The sequence below is a fragment of the Diadema antillarum genome, unplaced genomic scaffold, assembly GCF_040938485.1.
Source record: "Diadema antillarum isolate AM-2024a unplaced genomic scaffold, OU_Dant_1.0 seq00000476_RagTag, whole genome shotgun sequence".
NCBI lineage: Eukaryota > Metazoa > Echinodermata > Echinoidea > Diadematoida > Diadematidae > Diadema > Diadema antillarum.
Window position 1 is genome coordinate 1,309,211 of NW_027271443.1, and position 22,854 is coordinate 1,332,064.

General features: G+C 36.8%; 1 protein-coding gene across 1 annotated transcript; it reads right to left on the minus strand.

Annotated features, from left to right (window-relative positions):
- Nucleotides 1–314: 314 nt before the first annotated feature.
- LOC139733454 (uncharacterized) lies at nucleotides 315–20,218 on the minus strand. The gene is made up of 5 exons (XM_071644271.1): nucleotides 20,039–20,218; nucleotides 18,433–18,463; nucleotides 17,530–17,674; nucleotides 1,602–1,766; nucleotides 315–1,002 (listed from the first exon to the last, which is right to left on the minus strand). Exons 1-5 carry the CDS (start codon nucleotides 20,216–20,218, stop codon nucleotides 315–317), a joined length of 1,209 nt encoding a protein of 402 aa, XP_071500372.1.
- Nucleotides 20,219–22,854: the final 2,636 nt, after the last annotated feature.

Here is a 22,854-nt window from a genome sequence, read left to right on the forward strand (position 1 = left end):
CACAACAATAGATATACAATGAACTCTTTAATGAATCCCATAAGGATTGGAACAATCATCTCCCAGCATTTCCACTGATTCCCACTGATCAGTTACTATCCTTCCCCTTTAAATGACTTCTAATTTGTAAATTCATGTCAGACACAATGATAAAACAAAGTTTGTACCACCTTAGTATTCATTCTATTTCAGACTGTGAGAAATTGAAAATCTTCAAGAGCATAAGGAAATTACAATTCAGTACAGTGAAATTCTCTCGATACATGTCAATGCTTGCTGCATAAAAAAGAATACTCCAGTAGTCCCTAAATTCGTTAACACAGCTCATCACCCTTTGCAGAACTTTTGCACATCAGCCGGCAGTTGGAACAACATTGGCATTTCCTGCACTGACTGCTGTCTTCGCATGTGCCACGACACTGAGCACTCTCCAATTTAGACATGATCATGCCAGGTAAATGGAACTGGCTCAGTATCGTGGCACGAAGACAGGCAGTGGTTGTAGCCATATCCCTCATGATGCTGTCACCACACATGCTGAGGGACCTCTTGAAGCAGTAGAGGATGGCCTCACCTCTCCTGCCATCCCTCGCACACCGGCCGACCTCCTGCCAGTATGTGAGGGCATTGCCAAGCCCCCAGTTTACAACAATATCTATGTCCTCAATGTCAACTCCGAGCCCGAAGGCAACAGTGGCAATTACAACTCTGAGGCAGCCCCCCGGTGCACTGATGCCTGCGATGATTTCCTTTGATTTTCCGGGTGTTGTTCTGCTGTGCAGCATCTCGACAACATGATGTTGCTCGGTGTCATGACGGCAGGTCTTCGTGGTGACATTGCTGACAATCCAGCTATAGATACTAGCGCACGTTTTTAGAGAATTTGTAAAGACAATAATCTTTCTACTCATCTCGCCTCTTTCTTCCACCTCTGACAATAGCCACTGAAGAGCTTCCTCGTACTTGTCAGTGACATGCCTCACATCAATATAGATGTTCGGCCTGAGGGAAAGTAAAAGAAAACCAAAAAGGAAACAAGGACAATGTATGTCAATTCTTACAAGACTGATGTATTTATGCATTTTTTTTTTATTTGTTTCATGCTGAAGTCAACAAGCAATTGCCTTTCATGTATCAGTTTACACATGAATGGCAATGAAGTGAGAACAATTAGATACATGTAAGTAGCAAAACCAGAAATATCCTCAATCAAGATTAACAATGTATCCTGGCTAACTAGATGTTGTAAACTTGAATCATTTGATTGACAGAATCTGTCTACATGTTAATAGGTTAACAACATAAAAGAAAGGAACAAATAGTGAAGTGCAAATAAAAAAGGAGCATTCTGTACGAAAGAAGGGTTTTTTTCCCCCTTCCATTCATAGCATGGGTTTGTAAGTAATATAGCATCCTACATGCAACTCAATGTCAAACTGAAATATCATTCATTTTTCAAGTTCTCCACCAAGCATATAAAGTTATTATCTAGACATTATTTGAAGCAACTTTTTTTTTACATTATGTTATACATGTACGTTTATACCATGAGGAAATATGTTTCAATGTCTTTAGATGTGAAACTGTATTTCACTTCATACCTGTCAGGTAGTTTTCCGATCATCACTGGTGACAGTGCCAGCATCTGCTTCACGTCCTCATACACTTTCTCTGTGGCTGTGGCTGTGGCCACCAGAGTAGGCGTGCCACTAAAAAATGTAACCACCTCACACGCACGCCTATACGCTGGTCTGAAATCCAAACCCCTGTTATAAGAAATATAATTCAGTTTTGATCAGTTTACAATAATGAAATTGTTGTTTTAGGTTTAATGTGGTAAATGACCTGGTACAACATGACTGATGCAATATTGAAACTATATCAAGGCCATGAACATCAATTTGGCCATATGGTAACACATGTATTTAGAGCTACTCAAGAATAAAATCATGACTTCATGTTTGCACTGGGCTGTTGTCATTCAAGTATACATTGTTCCTTTATTTTCTTTCATGTTCACTACATGTATGTTTGAATGTATTGTGGGGTGAAGACTTTTTTTTTTCATATTTCCTGAGCTCTCGATTTTCAAATCATACCACTATTGAAATCAAATAAGCTCATTCAACCTTGTCAAAATATTTTAACCCTAACTAGGCCGGGCTATTTAGGTAAATTATACAGCTGGGGGTGGGGGGGGGGGGGGGGCTCCCTGGGACCCCTCCAGATAACAGCCGTCGACTGCGCGATTGTGACGAAATTTGGCACACACATTGCCTACGATGATAAAATGTTAAGTACAATGAGGCTAGCTTTTTATTATCATTTTTGCTAAATTATGCTAATTTATGCATAATATCATGGATGAAATCCGACAATTTGGTATAAATCCCTCAATAAAACTTAAAAAAGTACATTTTTAGTGTAAATATTATTTTTGGTGGCCTTAGCAGATGAAAGAGAAAAAAACTGAGCAATGAGAAAAAGTTTATTAAGTATTTTACTGTTTTTTTTTATTTCTTATTGATTTCTTTGATTTTTTTTACTTTGGTTTTCCTTTGTTCTCTCAATCCTTATGTATATGGGTCAGAATTTTGAACGATGTACAATTGAGCCAAAACAAGGCAAAATTTAAAAAGTAGGAAATTTTCCAAATCATTCATCTTACCTGAAAGAGTATAACTCAAGCTTTAATATGAACCCAATTATACTAGGATTTTCCCAGAGGAACAAGTTTTTATTCACCGCTGAAGTTTACCATGTCCAGAGCAGCGAACGTCCGTAAGGAATAGTACTGCACATACATTTGAATACCATTTAACATAGTTTCCAAAGATCTGATTCAGTTCAAAATCCTAACGAAATATCTTAAGGGACATGTGTACGTGATTTCAGAATATTAAGCTTGTACTCTTAACCTGTACGTAATGGTAGACAACTGATGATTTAACTAAATTCGTCATTTCTTTAAAAATATTGCTCTTCCGCTAAACACTTTCTCCACTTTACGCGCATTTTACAGAAACTCAATATTTTTATCTCTTATTTCACTATCCTATACTTTAATCCTCACTCTCAAATAATAATATACCTTTTTAAGATGTATCTCATCTGGGCAGTCTCTATAACTCAACAAACATAGCATAGTTTTCATCACGGAGGTTCGCATGTAGCTCACGGACGTTCGGAACAAACAAGATATTGAACAATGCAGCTCTCTTGAGTTGGAAACGCATTCTACTCACAACAAGCAGCAATTTCATGTCGAGAACAAACTCCTCCGCAAAATCCTGAATAGATACAACCAATTCTCAATTATATAAGCTTGTTTATCTTCTCATACTGAGGAATCAAAGAAAACAATTTTTCCATCTCTCGTAAATGAACGTACAAACGTACGTGTAATCTCAGTGACGTAGTCCATCCTTGAGAACGAATATATTTATCAAAATTTCGCTATCATGAAGTAAATATTCAGGTCCTAAACTTCAATAAAGTCTACAATGCAAAATTTGCTTTTTATATAACGAACATGGTCACAGCTAAAATTATGACAAAGAATTAATATAGAAAAACAACAGAAATGTGCTCCGTTATAGAAATACGAAGTTTAGCTGGGGAGGGCAAACGAATATGTTAGGAAGAAATCCCTCTGTGTTTGCTCCTTGTGTTACACACTGTTACCAAGAAAAATTTGTGTTATTATATTAGTCTGAAATGATAATAGGTTCGATACTGCGAAGTTTCGTCATAACAAGACACAATAAGTCCATATATCTTGGATGGATGTTTGTGACTTCGATATTATACAATATGGTTTGTTATAACAAACCTTTTGTAGCGCGTCATTTCGGAGGCTCGTTATTCATACAGTTTGTCAATACGAAAATTGATAGAGTTTGTATAATTATGAAGCTTTTTTATTCGGTAAATGATAGGAATCTCCGAAGGTTAACCGAAAGGCTTATTAATTGGAACATGAAAACTTATGTTTGCTTATCCAAATGTGGAGAAACAAGTTAACAACTAAAATCCTCCAATTTCAAAACCTCATAATAACCGTTTTCACCTAAACGAATATCAGCCCCATTCCACTTTTAGAAGAACGGACCTAAAAATGATGATCCTTAATATCTATTTTTCGAAGAACATTTCTAATAACAAACCTCCTGAATTAACTACAATGTTTTTTTTTTTTTCATTTTGGAATAACAAACCTTTGGACATCGGAGTAACGAATCTTTGGAAGAGCGAACGTATCAAAGTGCAACCTTAAACCTATTCTAAGTCATTACTTTTTAACATGCGTTTTCAAAGTAAGCACAAAAGCACAAACAAACTGACGATCTCTCTGTCTCTTAAATGTAAAATAAAAAAAAATCTTGGAAAAAATTACAAATGAATATTGCTTTTCATTGATGAGTATAAAACAACACCATGTGATGATAAGCGGAGGATTTGTGTGTTCTCATCAGACAATAAATTGTATACTGCATGATTTTTGCTCGCTTGTGACGGCATTTCGATGAATAAAAAACATAAACAAACAAACAAAAACTTCTCCAGAGGAATTTGGTATAACGGGAGTGCAATGGCAATTCTTTTCTCTGTGTGTTGGAGCTCGATCCCTTCTCTGTTTCTCAGTCATTTTCATTCAACTGCTTCCACGTCCTTTTGAAACTTTTCCGTTTCCTATTCAACACATGCTCATTACAGACTTCTTCCGTCATTATCCTGAATGTGATTGCGTAGCACTTTTCGGATTTGTTTTGGTTTGTTTTCTTTAGTTTTTGTTTTCTGTTTGGTCGCAGCATGTTCAGGCTATTGAGGGAATGAGAGAAAAATCGTCATGAAGAGAAAAATAAGAATGAATTAAGGCATTTAATATCATGACAATTACAGCGAACGTCCGTTATGGAGACCAAAACTGGATGTGTTCTGTTTGAGACGGCAGCTACCATACTCAAAAGATAAACACTTAGAGCGCCTGTCACTAAAAAGTGGCACTGATCCTCTTTCTCCTACTATGTAATCCATTGACTTATTCAACCAACGAACATCCGTGAAAAAAACGTTTTCCGTTTGTTATTACAGGTAAATTGAGTGCTGAACGCTATTCATTTTCGGGTATGAGCGGCTCGGTGATTTGGTAATATTTTCAACTAACATTAATCTTATGTGCAGTGATATATTTGTAATTGTCAGAAATTTCCTTTCTCGGACAGAACGTCCGTGAGCGAAACTTTCGGAACCTGTAACAGTACAAATTGTCTAAAGAACCTCATTAGAAAGAAATTTAAACGCACAGAAATTACAGATTACGCAAAATTCCATTTTCCCATAACTTTGTTTTAAGTGTTTAGCTGTTTTTGTATAATTAGAGGGAAAACAAGCGTAAAATTGTGAGTAAATTTTCAATTGTTTGTTCATCATGATCACATAAGGCCTTAAAAATTCTGAAGCTACTGCTCTAAACTCATTATTTACTTTGTAAAACTTTATTTGTCGCTATTCGAGCCAAGAGTTTATAAGAATGCAGGACACTTTCGGGACAAGTTATCCCTATCGGAGGGATTGCATACGTCACGGACGTTCTCTGGAATTATCACGGACGTTCGTTCTACTACTAGGGTCATGTTCCAGGACGGATAACTAATCGGCAGAGAGTACCTAGCCTTCCTAACTCTTTCAAAAATTTGAAAAGGTATTGTCAATGCAAATTATAAGAAATTTGACATCCTTACAACATATTTATTGCTCAGAGGGGGATCAGGAGGTGAATGTTGAGAGAAAATATCAATTATTTGCTTGGTTTTTGGTGAATTGCATGGTCCAAAAACTGCCGACGAACCTCAGTCCGCTCCAAAAATAGCATGCAGCTCCTCGGCAAGAGAGCCAAGGGTAAAATGCACCTTCGCCATCAAAGCAAGATGGTGTCCCACTCGAAAACGTTTTAATCATCACGGACGTTCTTTTTTTCTTGGAGGTTCGTCTAAAAATACAATTTCGGTTCCTATTTGACAAAGGATGGACAGAAACTCAAAACAAACATATTATCGTGTTGCTAGATCTTAGTTGATTACGACTCAGAACAATATCGCCGATAACGTTTCATGGGCTACGATCTTTATTAGAAAATAGCGGAAGCACGTCCGTGACGAAAACTGAGTATAATTTTGCATAAAAGAATATTACGTTCCATGTACAGCCAGCAGACGTACAATTTTTGCAGGATATGTTCATCAGGTGGAACACCAAATTTTCGTATACGTTACAGTTGGGACAACAAAGTAGAATTTGCAGCAGCGATAGAAATAAAAGCATCACGGACGTTCGTCTGTTTAGGACTTTGATATTTTAATTGTTCTCTGTAATTTTGTACGTTCTCATAAAGTTCTTATAATTTTGTGGTACATACCCATGATATGTAAGATCCAGAACATGGTCAGATATTAGATGCCACGTACCATTAAAAATGCACATCATTAGTTTGAAAAACAAAAATTATTGTGAAAATAGCGTTTTTACGGTATTTTTACGCTTTAAGTCCTTGCGAAATGAAAAATATCAGGCAAAAGGCAACCAAACCATATATTTCCTGAAAGGAAATTTACCAATCTTTGAGATGACATGAAAAAATCTGGTTTCTTAGATCATCCTGGCGTGTTCTAAGGGAAAGAATGTCAGAAGGTACGAAAATTGGCAATTGTACATCGTTCAAAATTCTCACCCATATGAAGGTGGACATGTCCTGTAAGTACATGTATACATGTATATATATATATATATATATATATATATATATATATATACATGTATAGCAATAATAAAGTCACAACAGAGGAATGCAGGGAATGCATTAATAGCCAATCTTGATTTAATGAATAATCCCAATTTTCGAGGAACCTTCCTCGAGTGAGTAACACCTCACTCTTAATAATCATTGTGAATATTCGCACTGTCATCCCTGAAGAAGAGGAAGGTTCCTCAAAAATTAGGATTATTCATTATATCAAGATTGGCTATTAATGCATTCCCTGCATTCCTCTGTTGTGACTTTATTATTGCTATTTCTAGTACTGCCAATACGCGGAACAACTACATTTTATATATATATATATATATATATATATATATATATATATATGGGTGAAAACGTTGAACGATGTACAATTGGGCAAATCAGGGGTCAAAATTAAAAAACGTGACTCACTGATATAAATATATCTCAGTCAAATGTCATTGATATCAGCTTTCTTGCAAACCCGATTATACTGGGATATCTCCAAGGGTGTTGTTTTTATTCAAGGTTAGATAGAACTGTGACATATTGGTGAACGTCTCTGACTAAAATAAACATTGTTTTAGTGAAAATTCAAATGAAGGGTAGAAAAACATTCAAATGAATATATTTTCATCTTGTTCATGCCTTTGAAGACTGTGTTAATTTGTTCCTAAAATACTGTTTACCTCCTGTGAAGTTTACAAAAGCTAATACACACGGAATTTAAAGTAAAAGTGGAGTTTTTGTCGTTTAAGCAGAGATTTTTATATTCTTATCTTCACTTTCATCTCATTTGAACAAAACATATAGCAGCGGTCTCATTTGTTTAAATGTTAATGTTCAGTAGATACTAATAATGAATTCAGTGCATTTCCTTCGGTCAAATCCCCATAAAAGCCCTTTACAGATGCTGAAAGTAAGCCATGTTTTGATCAGAGACGTTCAGGTTTCACTCATAGACGTTCCTCAGACATAGACAATACAAATGATGTCCTTTGATCCATAATTACGAGGTTTGTGAACAAATAACATTATCATTTTATTAAACACATGTTTATCTTTTGTCAACAATTCAGAATGGTAATTTCAACTTGAATTATTTTTCATAATAACCGATTGTAACGACAAACCTCCAAATTGTAAGAGGAATTTCGATTTCTACACCAAAAATCAACAACAAACCTGTCCTTGTTATATTATTCATATCTTACAACACTTTTGAATGAGAGACAAATAAAAATTACATGAAATACTTGCAATTTCGACTACCTTACCTAAATTATTTGTTTATATCAGAGACATTTGCTTTTCCATCAGGGACGTTTCGGCTGTAAGTTTTCACTAGAATTAAACACCAAACTCCCTATTTTAAAAGATGCTCGTAACTCAACATTCCACATTCATTGAGAAATCATTTACCTACTAGTAGGCATATATGTCAAAAATTGTTTTTGTTTATGATGACCACTACTTTGTATTTCACCTTCCGGTGTATACGAAGGTGTGCCCACATGCTATCAATATTGTATATGTTTTCTTTCAAATGTAGTCCAAATCTATAACAAAGGTAAACACGAATTTACTGATACTATTTTAATTTGACCACTATACCTCAAATATGATTGTATGTGTATGTCAGGCCAGTTCGGATTTTTATTAGGGACCGTACCTGGGCGACTGTTATGATGACGTCTCAGAAAGCTGTAATTAGCCTATACTCATCCTAGAAGCATCAAATTCCGCTGTGCTTTTTTTTTGTATACTATGGGAGATATAAATTAAAAACGCCAAACTCAAAAGAATATCAACGGTGTGGTACAGCAAACGTTTGACCAAAAATGAACTGAAAACCTCTTTCAAGAGGTTGACAATAACATTACAATATCACATTTTACCTGTCACATCGGTCATAGGGGATTACCAATCCTTCTTTCTACTCGAAGGCGATACATACGTAGTGTTGTGGAGGAAACTATAAAAGTAAAGGGACATTCTTAATAGACGTTCTCTTGTTTCATCACAGATGTTAGTATTTTTCCTTTTCTCATGTATTTTGCTTACAAACCTCAAAAATATTACCACTAGAATATCTCACCTTACTTCTAAGATAAAAAGAGTCATTACAGGGGAAATTTAGCCCAAATATGAGCTAGCCGCTGATAAGAAAGAATAAAATCTTACGGGCTCAAGAAAAATAAGGAAGTTATGACGTTTTGAAGTTTCGCTATTTTTTCAGGAAACAGCTTTTGAACGGTCATAATGAATATGCAAATGGCAAATTGAGCTTGTCATTCCCTCACAACTTGCAATAATGTTTGCACATAAACATTTTGAAATTTTCAGTTTTTCATTCAACCATAATCATGCCCGAGGCTTAAATCCGGGTATATCTAACTGATCACTATTCTAAAGGTAATCAACCAGGAATAGCATCATTTTTCAGATTTCAAGGACAGAAAAATTGAATTTTCATTATTTTTGTACACGATCAATGGAAAAGTGTGAGGTTATGACATGGTTAGCTCACTCATTTGCGTATTCTTAACAACTGTACGAGAACTTGTTTGCAGAAATTAGCAATACTTCAAAAAGGCAGTTAAGGGTGCAATTAAGCACAATTAAGGGTGCAAGTATGCACAGCAGGTGTGCTGCTATTGTTACAAATTAGGTGCAAATTTGAACATTTATTTCTTAGCGCGTAAGCCTCCGATTTTACAGGCTCAAAAGCAAACGTAGTGATGTGCATTAAAAACAGAGTCCGCATTATAACATTGAATTGTATTTTCCCTCCACTTGGTATTCCATGTCCTCAATCAGTGCATGGTACCGACCGCGTCGCTTGCTACCTGAAACAGGGGTTGGGATAGTCATTATTTTGTAAACAGATGGCACCTCCAAGATGTCCGTCCGATCTTGCCAGTACCACGGCCGTTGTCTGGAACTTGTAGGCTACATGAACATGACTGAGCGTAAAGATCCTGAGCAGGACGAAATTCTAATATTCGGAGCATTTAAAATCCATCCGGTCTTCCCATCTTGTTGTAAGAAAAAAAAAAAGAGTTAAAATGATATTAAAATAAATCTATCATGCACTGGAAGAACAATGTGCGCACAAATGAACGTCTCTGATCAAAACTATAAAATCAACATTGTTTTTAGATTGCGTAAATTACCTAGAACGATGTATGTATACGAGGGCCATATACTGTGGAATAATGAAAAATCTACTCCTTATTGTAGTAGTTGAAAATATGTAAAACGTTCAGTGTAACGTCTCTGACGTAAACATCTTTGCTTATCAGTACTTAATGGGTTTGATTTTTACAAGATATTGGCATTATATTTGGATTGAGGAACCTATGTGCTACAAACATAGGCACCAATTCGCCATGATGGGTCATTGATATTGGTTTGAGAGCAGATCCTATTTGTTCAGAGAACGTCTCTGACCTAAACCTGTTTTTCTCAAATTTCTGCCTCTCTCACAAAAAATACGTAAACTAAAGTGACTACTACATAATAATCATAAACTATTGACCTATTACTAGTCATAAAACATAGTTTCTGTCCTGGCAATGTGTTTACACTTGCTTAATCAACAGAAAAACTTAAATTTGAAACTCTTTTACATATTTTCAACATCTTTCAGGAAGCTTCATTTTTCTTAATATTATAACACGCCCGTGTTAACTTGGTTCTGCTTGTTCCTACTGTACTAACTGAGCCCATCCAGACATAAATTTACTTTAATGTTCTCATAATTTGTATAGTGGATGTCTTTATTTCATGAAACAGTAATTTTCAGAGACGTTTTTCATTTTGCTCAGAGACGTTCGGTCTTTGATCTTCGTGCAGATTCTTACATATTTACTGTCTATCCTTTTTCAATTTACCTCTAATCCAAAGATTAAAATACATAATTTCACAAATGATACTGATTGGCAAATCTACGAGATAATAATTCTAATAAATTGGCATAAACACCAGGAAAGTTTTTGTTATTACTCACATTTTCAAGATTTGTGGGCATATCTGTCGTTGAACTGTGCTGACTCGATTCCAGGATGGCTCGTCAGTGCGTAAAATAAGCACGCAAATAAAGTATCATGCAGTGCGAAAGTGTCAGAAGAGGGAATATCCCTTCAGAGACTTTCAATCAGGGACATTCGTTTTGATCAGAGACATTCGCCAATTCGGGTTTTCAACCAGAACTCATTTTTGTGGACAGTATGCTACTAAAGTTGCCAATCATCATAGTCGCTTGGCTCGCACTGACATACTGATAACCACTTTTTATCTCAAGCATAATCCACTTTCATCAATGACACCATTACACAACTGAACATCTCTGATGGTTATTCAGTATAATTTTCTTTAATGAGCCACCACACGATTATTTCACACAGCTCACTCACAAATTTTGATGGAATGGTAGTATGGATAAGACACTAAATAAATATGGCCTTACATGTTTTCATAGTCATCCTGAATTTTTGGCGTCAAGGAAAAGATAATTCATTCAGAGACGTTCTTTTTCAGACATGAGTGAATTCAACATTTCCTGATAAGATATATAATACACACGTTCATGGCAGAAGTACTTGATTAAATAGTTGAAGTGTGTGGGCTTCCTCACAAGGAAAAACAAAGCTGTAGAATTGCATTAGAACGAAAATTAAGACGTGTGATTCTGGGATTTTTTCGCAAAATATGCATTTTTGTCAATTTTTTCAGCTTCAAGGCATTATTTTTTAAAGAAAATGCAGTAAGAACACTAGAAAGTATATATTTTCTGAAAGGTACCACTCTCCCCTACCAAATGATACCTAAAACCGTGAAAAACACCCCCAGGTGACAATTTTACAAGGGTTTGAATATCGAAAAGCTTGAAAATGGCCTATTGTACATCGTTCAACGTTTTCACCCATATATATGTGTGGCGCTCCGACAAAATGAGTCATAAGTCGCACGGGGACTTTTCCCGTAATGAGCCAAAAAATGAAGGGGAAGCACTACTCGGGTCGAAAATTTTGTATGACGGATTTTGATTCCTTGACGTTTTATCTATTTGTACAGAAAATTTCAGCGTGTAAAAATGAGGATTAGTGTCCCAAATCACAGTTTTTCTGAGACAATTTTTTTCGGTTACATTTTTTTCGAACGCTCGCCTTTGCGCTGCGTTTCGCACCTATTGTTCTTGCCCGATTGAGACTCCGCCTCCGTTGCGAGGGCGTATGCTAATGAAGCATTGCTCTTGACCCCATTGAAGACAAAACAAAGCATGGTGCGCGCGGCGGCGTCGGCGGCGGCGAGGGCTTAATTACGCAATAACAGTGAGCTGACCAAGGCTATCGATTGCATGACCAGCGAGTTGCGTTTGATACATGCACCACATTTCATGAAGTGGTGGTTGATGTGACGCACAAATGGCGCTGAAAAAAAAATTCCAACGAATGATCACGCAAAATTTATGATACTTTATCAATGAGCTAATAATACATGATCACATATCGAACTTGAAACCTCTCTCTATGTGTGTGTGTACTTTTACAACTTTTATTGGCCTCATTAATGAATTCATTCAAATAATTATGTATAACTGTCGTTCCCTGGTATGTGACTTGCTGTTTAAAGTTCATCTTTGGAGATATAGCATGGTATAAGTTGTCAATTATTCTCGTCTTTATAAAGTCGACAATTCGCATGATAATTTAAGCCAAATGTGTGTAATGCGTAATTTTATTTCCCCGGTTAATAAAACTTATTGCCCTATTTTCTTATGATGGTTTGGGCCGCAACGGCATGGAGAGAAATCGGACGACAAACATTATCAATGCCCAAATAGCTCGTGTTCCCTTTGGAGGATATTCTGACTCTTGTCATTTGTGTATTTTTTAGAAGTAGGACCTATGAGAAAGTGACAGAAAGCTGTGTCGCTACTCAAAAGTGTTTTTCTTCATTTTTTTAAAAATCAGAATGTGTGTAATGATAGTTGTTTGTCGTGTCTTACGTGTAGCTGACATGTGAGAGGTCAAGTCTGTAAAGAATTTGGCTAACAGCTTTGCGAAGTAGCAGCGCTAATTGCCTATTGAATTGTGTATTCTGAGGAATTCCGAATGAAAGAACTCGGACGACACTGTTCACGCCTTGTATCCGAGTAAACCCGGCATCAACGAAGCCTTGAACAATGAAAGGTAACTTCTTGCTATCAAGGGGTGGATAATAACGCAACCAGTACAATTCTTCTTTTTTTTCGCTATTGATAGCAAAATTAGTGACGTAACGGAGCGACAGTGTTGGAGGATCGGCATTATGTCTGCTAATTTGTAAAAGATTTTTTTCAGTCCCCTTTTGTGTTCAGAACTACAGCCAGGGACGCCAACTTACTTTATCTCCTACAAGCTATCGTTACTATCTTAAAACGTGAATTTTATGAAAGGTTGAAAGTGATCGCGGAATCAGTTCTTCTGCGTGACACAAGGCTTTTATAATAGCATACCAAACTTAAATAGTTTACCTGTATAGAAAGGGCGGGGATACACACTTATCGCAATCATCCGGATTTGAGAGTGATACACTCTACTATTTTTCTTCATCTTTCCCCCGACAAAGACCATGGTAATTCAAAACAAACAAGCAAACAAACAAACAAACAGACAAACAAGCAGTTGCATTATATCAGAACGTACAGAATTATTGTGGTTCATGCATAGGTCATCTTTTGATGTATAGTAGTCATTTGTTGTCGTTTCTATAGTGCGTCCTAATAAATGCCTTTAGCGAAAACCCAACATAACTTTTATCAAGGAGGGAAGGGAATTTCAATTTAAATATTACATAGTTTATAGAAATCAGACATGTAAATAAGGCAATCATATACATCCGCATGGCCGATTGTAATCTCTTACTTTGACTATTAAACATGATCGCCTGCATTTACGTGCTTTTTCTAATTTCTTGAACTTTGCCTCATTTTCTCTTTTTTTTTTAAAGAATTGCTCGCAACGTTTAAAAATCGTAACGCAGTCCGCTTTCCCACAATTAAATGTTCCATTTGATTCGTCACTTATTGTTGGTCGGGTGACGACAAATGTTGGAAACTCGAGCGATGATACATGGCATTTTGTTTTGTTGGTTTTCGTCTCATTGCTCAAACGAATTTTGACTACGATTACAGAGGTATCATCTACGAGACTTCTCTGATGGTTTTTAATACAGAAATGATCATCAATCAGCAAGGATTACTCAACAAGTCATGAATTCACTTTACCCATCATGTCTAATCGAACTACGACATTGTTGAGGTAACCGCGCCTTTTTATTCTCATAGTTCAAACTTATTCTTGGCATAATCCAAACAAATAATTCTTTATATAATTTCTCAAAATGCTCAAAAGATGGCCATAGTCAAAACTTTCTACAAGGATTGCATACGGCAATCTTTACTGGCCTAAACAAGTTTTCTAGAGCTATCAGTTCCCCCTATGACGATGATTTCGTTTGCGTTTCGAACTTGTACCGAACTACTTTCAAAACAGCTATTACCTTTATAGTTCGATTAATGAACCAGTATTTTGAATTCATAACCATCATTCGTAATCGTAACCATACAGTACCATAATACTGTCAATAATAGTTGGAAAATGTAAATGCTCTAATAATAGCATGAAATAAATGAGTAACGATTATCTTCATACATTCTAATTCCTAAGTGATGCCGCTGCGATAATGACACATGGTTTGACTACTGCTTCAAGCAAATAAAAGGAAAAAGGAATGGGATATACTTCTAATGATGATACCACCCCGTACAATGCATTCCACTGTATTTGGTAACATTTGGTTACGTTTCTGTGCGCTTTACGTACGGAAAATATAAGGCAGATTGATTCCATTAACATGCTAACACACAACGCATTCAAAATGTTTTTTGAAATACACCGTATACAATGTAATGTTTTAGTATACGTTTTGAAACATTGAATTTGCGAGTCCTTTGTAAAGTTATAAGGGTTGTTACATTATCAAGCAAAAATTAAAGTATATACGGATTCGGATATGCTCAGAAGACTAAAAATGCTTTATATGGCGATCGCTCGCAACAGAGACAATCCGTTTCTGTAGATATACAATGTAATTCTGTTTTCATAAAATGAAAGAGAAACGTAAAGAAGTCAACTTTTTAACTTCATTTAGCTTTCTCACCAATTGAACTTGATTTGATCTGCCACGCATGATATCGCTGTATGTTCTATTAATTCTATCAAATTATTTGATTGGCGTGCTTGTTTTTTATGCGGACTATTACAGGTAAGTATAGTCACTAATTCATTGAAGTTCATAATATTTGTACGATTATGGCGTGTTAGTTGTTTTGTATTTTCATTTTCATGATAATATCACGTGTGTATCTGATTCTGACCACGAAAATATGGCGACTATCTAAATGCGGAGTAGGTACTGTAAAACTAATGTCTCCTGCCAGTATAGACAAACTAATTTCTAGTCTATCCCCGCTTGAAATGGAATTATAAAAAAAAACCGAAGTTCGACTTTCAGCAGATTTCAACCGTTTTGTATAGTGCCTGATACAATAATGATTGTATCTCATGGAAGAAAACAAGTCTCCTTGCCTGAATTTTAGCTGCTTCCTTTTCAAGCTTGCGGGAAAGAAATAGCTGAACATCAATCGCAATCATAAGGAGAGGCACATCCTTAAAATAAACACAGGAGTACTGAGACATACTACTAAATAAAAACGGGCCTTTTATCACTCTTGACAACGCATGACATTGAAATGTTTGTTTGTTTGTTTGTTTGTTTGTGTTTTTTTTTTTTTTGGGGGGGGGTAACACAATCGATTATTCTGAAGGTTCGTTAATCATACAATTAAATATGGTTCGCTATTAGCTTAGGTTCGTTAAAAAACAACAACAAACAAACACACACACATTAAATGCGGTTCCTTTTCCGGTGTTTCCTTTACCCGAAAGTAATCAAGCAATCATTTATTTTAGTAAGGTTTGTGAATACAAAACGAAATGAGGAAGGCCTAACTATCAATGTAGAATGTATGTCATTATAATTATCTATACTCAACTTCAAAAATGCAGAAAGATTGTAACTGAAAATGTGATGTTAAAAAAAAGGATTAGCTTAAGCTACAAGTTAATGAGTCTCTATATGCTATGGTATTACAAAAGTGACCGATAATAAGAAGTATATTCATGATACAGTCATAATTATAAACCCAACGTGAAGCTGTCAGGCCTACATCAACCTTTGCTTCTGATACGTGTAGTACGTGCAACATTGGCAAGCTTGATAAGCGATAATTCTGTGGACGCAACGCCTATAAAGGATATGTGCCTAATATGGCGGGATTTCAGAATGTTACGGCTGTATAGCTGCAGCAGAACAGACGCGAAAGCAGTCTTTGATGTTCTGCAACATTACGACCATGTGCGTAATTTGAGGGTTTTTAGTACACGCAAAGAATACGATCTCAAAAGACGACTATCGTTAATTAACTTCATTTTGAACCCCCGCCTACAATGGGTTCTCAGGTTCTATCTTGGTATTGGTACTTGCTAAACGCATCCTCTTTAGTTTCCATTGACAACAACTACATGGGAGAAGAATGGAAGCAATCAACGCCCTCGCTAAAAGACGCTTCTCGTAAGACGCATTGCGTGCCCGCCTATGCTACGATAGGTACTCAGGTTCGATTTAGGTATTGGTACTTGCTAAACGCATCCTCTATAGTTTCCATTGACAACAACATGGGAGGAGAATGGAAGCGATCAACGCTCTCGCTATAGACGCTTTTCGTAATACGCATTGCGTGCCTTTTTTCTTTCTACTGTTTCCTATTGTTTGTGAGTTAAAAACTTGCGGCAAACTACACCGCAGCCGACACACAACGCGTACCGACTCATTCATGCGGCGGCAGCGGCACGGACACAAACGCACCGAAGTTTACATCGGACGACCGTATTGGTCAGAATCGTTAATGATAGACCTGTCCTGCGATTGGTTAATTATCTTACACACCCAAGCTATCGCCTTATACGGTAGTGCGTGCGATGGAGCGTAAACGCCGTCGCTAAGCAGGACTGTTGTATTGTTTCGTCCCGCGAAAGAAACAGGTTGTGAGCTTGAACCCTAACCTGAACTTTGAGAGCGATTTTCTCCGTTATTTAGAAAAAGGACTGACATCGTAAGCGTAGTTAATATTCGTTTTTATGATCTACAGGGATGTCGAAATGAGTTGTATTACATATCAGTGTAAAGCTTAGAGTCTGTAGAATTCACATATAGGCATAACTACGATTTCATTTTTTGCGACATTTGACTCATTCCGACGGAGCGCCACACATATATATATATATATATATATATATATATATATTTATATATGTATATATATACGCCCTCACATTTGGCTTTCTTCTATACTAAAGCAATCTAAGGGCAGCATGTTTCAAACAATCTTCTTTTGTAGAGGTGGTGTGTCATCTATTCCATTAACAAAAAATTGGGGGAAAAATCCTGACATTGGAATCTCATGCAAGAGTGAGTGAAGAAAGTATGTTCGGAGTCAGTGTGGAGTCAACTGTGACTGAGGAGAAAAGGTACAGTGTACATGATACTAGATTTTGTGAGAAATGCAAGAAATATTTAGTCATCAGTATTTCACTTCACCGGAGAGGAAAAAAAAAAAAAAAAACAAGACTTCAGCTTACCACTGGGATATGCAATGACCTTCGTCAAAGCACAGAAGGCACACTTTCCCACAGAAATCAGACTTGGTCATCACAGATTTCCAAGCAGCACTCAAGAGGGCCTCTGGCGAAGCTATGACGATGTCCACGTCATTGGTACTCAGTGCTAAACGTGGAGAAATTTGGAAGAGTGACATTTAGAATTACAAAGTTTATAAACATGTATCAACCCTATCTTAACTGAGGGGGGGGGGGGTAAAATTGGCCCACCCCTCGACATTTCACGCCATGATTCCGCATCGCACAAAGATTTCACCCAGCCACTTCATGCCTCTATACATCAAAGTCTCCTGCATATTTTTAGACCAAATTTGTGACATCTGGGTATACCGTTTCAAAGTTAGATACAATGTTGTAATGTTTTGCATATGCATGCCAACCCCAAAACATCACAGATTTGTGATACGTGTATTTGTGTGTTTGTGTGTGTGTGTGTGTGAAATTGATGTAAATTAGATTATTTTAACATTTAATCATTGGAATCAATCAATTCTAATGATGTGCTAGTTTTTCCCCCCAATTTTTTTTTTTTACATGTCTTGAGGAATTTAGACAAATATGTTAGCAATCCTTATTTTTTTTTTAATGGAGTTACAGGTAATAAATGTGATGTCATGCATACATTTGCATAATTGATTCATCAACAAAAAAATTTATATTTTTCTATTGTACGACCATATTATCTGGTAATTGGATCCCACTTCTATGTTTGGGCAAAATTTTGCAGCAATCGCTCCATTGGTGGGCGAGATCCTACATCCCTATATCCCTTCATCCCTCTTGGTCTCCAATAGCCCAGTTAGAATAGAGTTAAAAGAAAGAAACTGAAAAACAACAATTTTCACCCTTTTTTCCCTTCCTCACAGCCTTTCTCTTCTCCTTGGGAGGGGTGGGGCTGTTGGCACGATGCAAATCAAATACAAGTTCCCAAAATTTAAAAAGAAAAGATAACCTGTACTGAGAGATACTGTAACTTGTACACATATATGAATAATGTTTTATGAGGAGTGTTGTGGAATTAAAAAATATCATTTTTCACAAATCATCATTGCATGTACCAATGTATATTCAAAATATACATGGTACATAAACTTAATGGAGACATTAGGCCTGCAGGGCCCCTCATGTACTGTATCTTTTCTTTTTTATGTTCCATTTTAACAAATGAATCATAAATATAACAAGAAATGGAAGTATAGATTGTTCAAACAAAAGAAAAGAATTAAGGTTTGAAATATGAGTAACCTACATAGACGATTTGCTTGTTGGTTTAGTCCTGTTTATCATCAAAACAACTTTTACATTATTTAATGTTGTACTCAAAATTTTACCAGTCACTTGATCCTGTGACATATCCTGGTGAACAGACATCACCCTCAAGCCAAGAGATGACAGCTTTTCTTCCTGTGTTGCCATTCAGTGCCTTCAGTGGGGAAATCAATAGAGCTGTCTTGTGTTTTTTTTTTTCAATCTGTAAATGCAATAATAAATATAAATTTGTTAGTGTCAAAGGAAATCCCTTTTTAGGATCAGGAGTTATAAAAAATGAGCTTTAGAATTTCTATAAATTTGCTTACATCAATTGTCATGTATTGATATTTACTGATCCATGCAAAGCCATGCTTGTAGTGAAATCCAAATGCAAGGCTTAAGCCTGTATAGAGTACCAGATGCATTATATGGGGAAAGGGTTGCACTTCATGAAGTTACAGTCCCATTTTATAGTTACATATTATGAATAGGCCTATATTTTGTGGTGTCAACGAGAATTGGATGCTCTTGTTTAACTTTGGAACAGTCTGAATTAAAATCCATCCACTGCGATCATGGGGTTAAAACAATTCCAAAATTAAGCTTGTGCATCCAACTGTCAGTTATCAACCCTGTAGTCTGTATCATTTGTGTAATGAAAAATGAAATTAGATATTTCATCAATAAAAAGTAATAGTAGATCTTCTAAATAGTAGATGAAATAAATTTGTTGACTTTGAGAACTTAATTTCACCACTATATGAATTCTGTTTTTACAAAAAGTGTATTTGTATTTGCATACCGGTACATGAAATAAGAAATGATTGTGTGGAACTAGAATGAGAAGATGATATAAAAACCCCTTCAAACACATACTTTACAGACCCTAGTGCTTGCTAGTGTTTGACTTAGAATTGTAACCTTAGAAGAATGTCACATCTCCTCTAGTAGTAGGCCTAAAAAAAAAATCCCTATCTAGGAATCGAGACAGAAATCTGTACAATATTCACTTTTTGTACGTGTTTGAAAGCATGCAGTGTTATTCTTTTAATCACATAAATATTTACAATTCCACAATAGACGTGGGACACCCTAGTATCCCGACTGAGGTGAGAACAAATACGAGGAAGTGACAGGGAGTGACAGCAGCGAAAAGCCATATATGGGACTATCAGCAACGAAAATGAATATATGGGACTACGCAAATCGTAATACTCACTTTGCTCATGAGGAGTGGAAACAGGGTAAAAACACAACTCTTCCCATAGCCTGTTGGAAGTTGCATCCACACATCTTTGCCAGTTGTTGCCAACGTAATGAGGCTGTTCATCTGTTCCGGTTTGAGTACGAAATTTCTGCCGAAAACTCCTTCAGCGATCTCCGAAATTGTCGACTCCATTGTGATAGCGATTGTGATAGCGATATTATAGTGATAGTATAGCGAAGCAGACGGCGTCTGTAGCGAAGCAGACGGCGTCTGTAGCGAAGCAGACGGCGTTTGTATCATGTACGCTGTACGCATGTTGGAGGGTGGGGTCAGCGTTAGAACAGTACGTAAACTATGAATATTTATTAGTCCTCCGCAAGTACCTCAAATGTGATTGGCTAACGTATTCATGTGTTTCAGAGCCGTTTGAACGTGACGACGGGCTGGTCGATGTGTGTTTTACGTTGAAAATTCTACGGAAATGTTGGATTATTCATAAATCTGGTGAGTGAAATGAATTCTTGAATAGTGAATGTCACTATACAAGCTTAAATTTGCCGACCTAGGGCCGTGAATTAGACGCAATCGAGAAGGGTGAGGTACCTCACCCAATTTTTCATAGAGACAGTGGTTAAGAACATCCACACAGTAATGTCTACTGCAACCTTCCGTCTGTCTACGGAGGACAGCGTCAATGGCAAAATATAAAAAGAGTCCTCCGGACAGACGGATCTTTCTGTCTATCGCAATCCCAGCCTGCGCGCCCGGCGCCTCGGCACGCCGTCCACCCGCCAATCAACTATCGCCAGCAGGCAAGTAACCGAGTACAGTACTGGAACTGAACCGCGTCTGTGTGTAATGCATATCTTGCCAAAGTAAAGAACCCATATGCGAGGAAACCAGTTATTTCTGACGTGCGTAGGCCTACGTAGAGCTAGTTCGGCAATAGATACTAATTAAGAGTTAAGTGGGCATATACAGAAAATAAAGAGTTTAATTCTATATAGCACCGAGTACGACAGTAACTTGAGATCCAGCTTAACGTTAGGCCCAACTGGTTATAGATAACGTTCAGCGAGTCGTTTGTACTTACCGTAACACGTAGTGGCGTACTGCATTCTAGAATTTCGACATGTTGATGATGTAGACTTTCGATCTATTCTTTACAAAGCCGATCTGCGCCGTAGAGGTAAAAACAAGCTACTGTAATCACCACACTCTCACAAGTTTCCATAATCCTACACGTAAACACACTGGACTTCGGCCTACTGAATTAAGACTTGAAGTAATCCTACGTATGTGTGGAATCTTTACGGTACACGCGTACGCAGATTTTCGTTGAGCTCGGGATGTGCTAGATCTATCGACCTACTTTTTTCAATACAACGCAAAACGGCGTATTTTGCGGTTTTGTTGCAAACTTACTTCTAATTCAGCCGGCTGTTAAATACTGCGTCGCACTAGCAGACTACGAATCCGTGGCCATTGCAAACAATCATGTTTTGGTTGTTTGTTTTGCTTAATGTATTGTTTTGTTTTTAAGCAGACAGTACCGGAAACCAGCCTCGTCCCGTGTTTTTAGTTTTGACTAAATCAAAAATTAAGTCATGGTGATGAGCTATAACTATAATCGATTATTAAGTCTCTTCGTAAAACGGAAACCTGCAGTTGATTTAAATTTATAGCAGACCTTAAGTTGGATAAAGTTAGCGTTGATTTCACAATCAACGCTAACTTTATCTTGATAAAACAGGGCCCAGAACTCGGAAGGATTACAAGCGTTCAATATTTTACAATGATGCCTTATTTAGGTGAAGAAGATCAATGATATGATACATGTTGTGTCAACGGTATTGATTGCAATTCTTTTTCCATAAATAGTAGGCCCGGTTGAGAAGGGGGGGGGGGGGGGGACTACGAGCCCTCCTCCCCTTGACATTCCATGCCAAATTTCATGAAGGCATGATTATTTTCGGGGGTTATTGATTGTAATCAATAACATAAATATTTTCATGCTGGACGTGTCGCTGACAAATTTCATTGAAAAGGCAATGAAAAACAAGTAAGAAACAAAGAAATACATGAGTAAATAGAAAAAAAATAGATACTTCAGAATTTTTTGATGGCACAGTTCCAGGGACGCCCCCCTGTTGCGACACGGATTGTCGCCCCTCCCTTGTAAAAAAGTACCATTAAGTACCATGGTATTACTATGGTATTACCATGGTATTACCATAGTAACCATGGTAAATTCATTTGTACCATAGTACTACCATAGTACTACCACAGAAGTACCGTACGGAATAGGAAAGTACTATTTGAAAATATAGAAGTACCATAATGTACCATAGTACTACCATGAATGTACCATAGATGTTACGGTATTACAATGAAATTACAATATTTATTATATGGTTGATGTTATACTGAACAGAGTGCCATCCTCACATGTGATACGTAGGCCTACATGTACTTTCATGGTTCTCCATAGTACTTTCATGGTTCTCTGTGATACTTTCATAGTAAGTACTCTATGGTACTTTCATGGTACCTTATGGTACTTGTTTGACTGGCATATATACTGCTACCATAATCTCGCAAAGTTGACTTGCCCCAAGAAAGTCAAAAACATTGAAAATGATAATTTCCTCTTTAATAATCTAATCACTTAAGCTTGGCCTTTCATAGCTGTTGTGGTTCACTCAGCAAACTTCCAGGCTTACACGTTGTTGGAATAAAGAGATGTAGGACGAGCGTTTACCATAAAAGACCTTGGTAGCTTCCTTTATTCTCTCTTGCATATGACGCACAATACTCGATGCAATGCA

Coding starts and splice junctions, on each gene's coding strand:
- LOC139733454 (XM_071644271.1), bottom strand. CDS start 20,218: ATGGAGTCGACAATTTCGGAGATCGCTGAAGGAGTTTTCGGCAGAAAT. Junction 18,464..20,038: donor TTCCACTCCTCATGAGCAAA/GTGAGTATTACG, acceptor TCGTGCCAACAG/CCCCACCCCTCCCAAGGAGA. Junction 17,675..18,432: donor CCAAGGAGAAGAGAAAGGCT/GTGAGGAAGGGA, acceptor CTCCACGTTTAG/CACTGAGTACCAATGACGTG.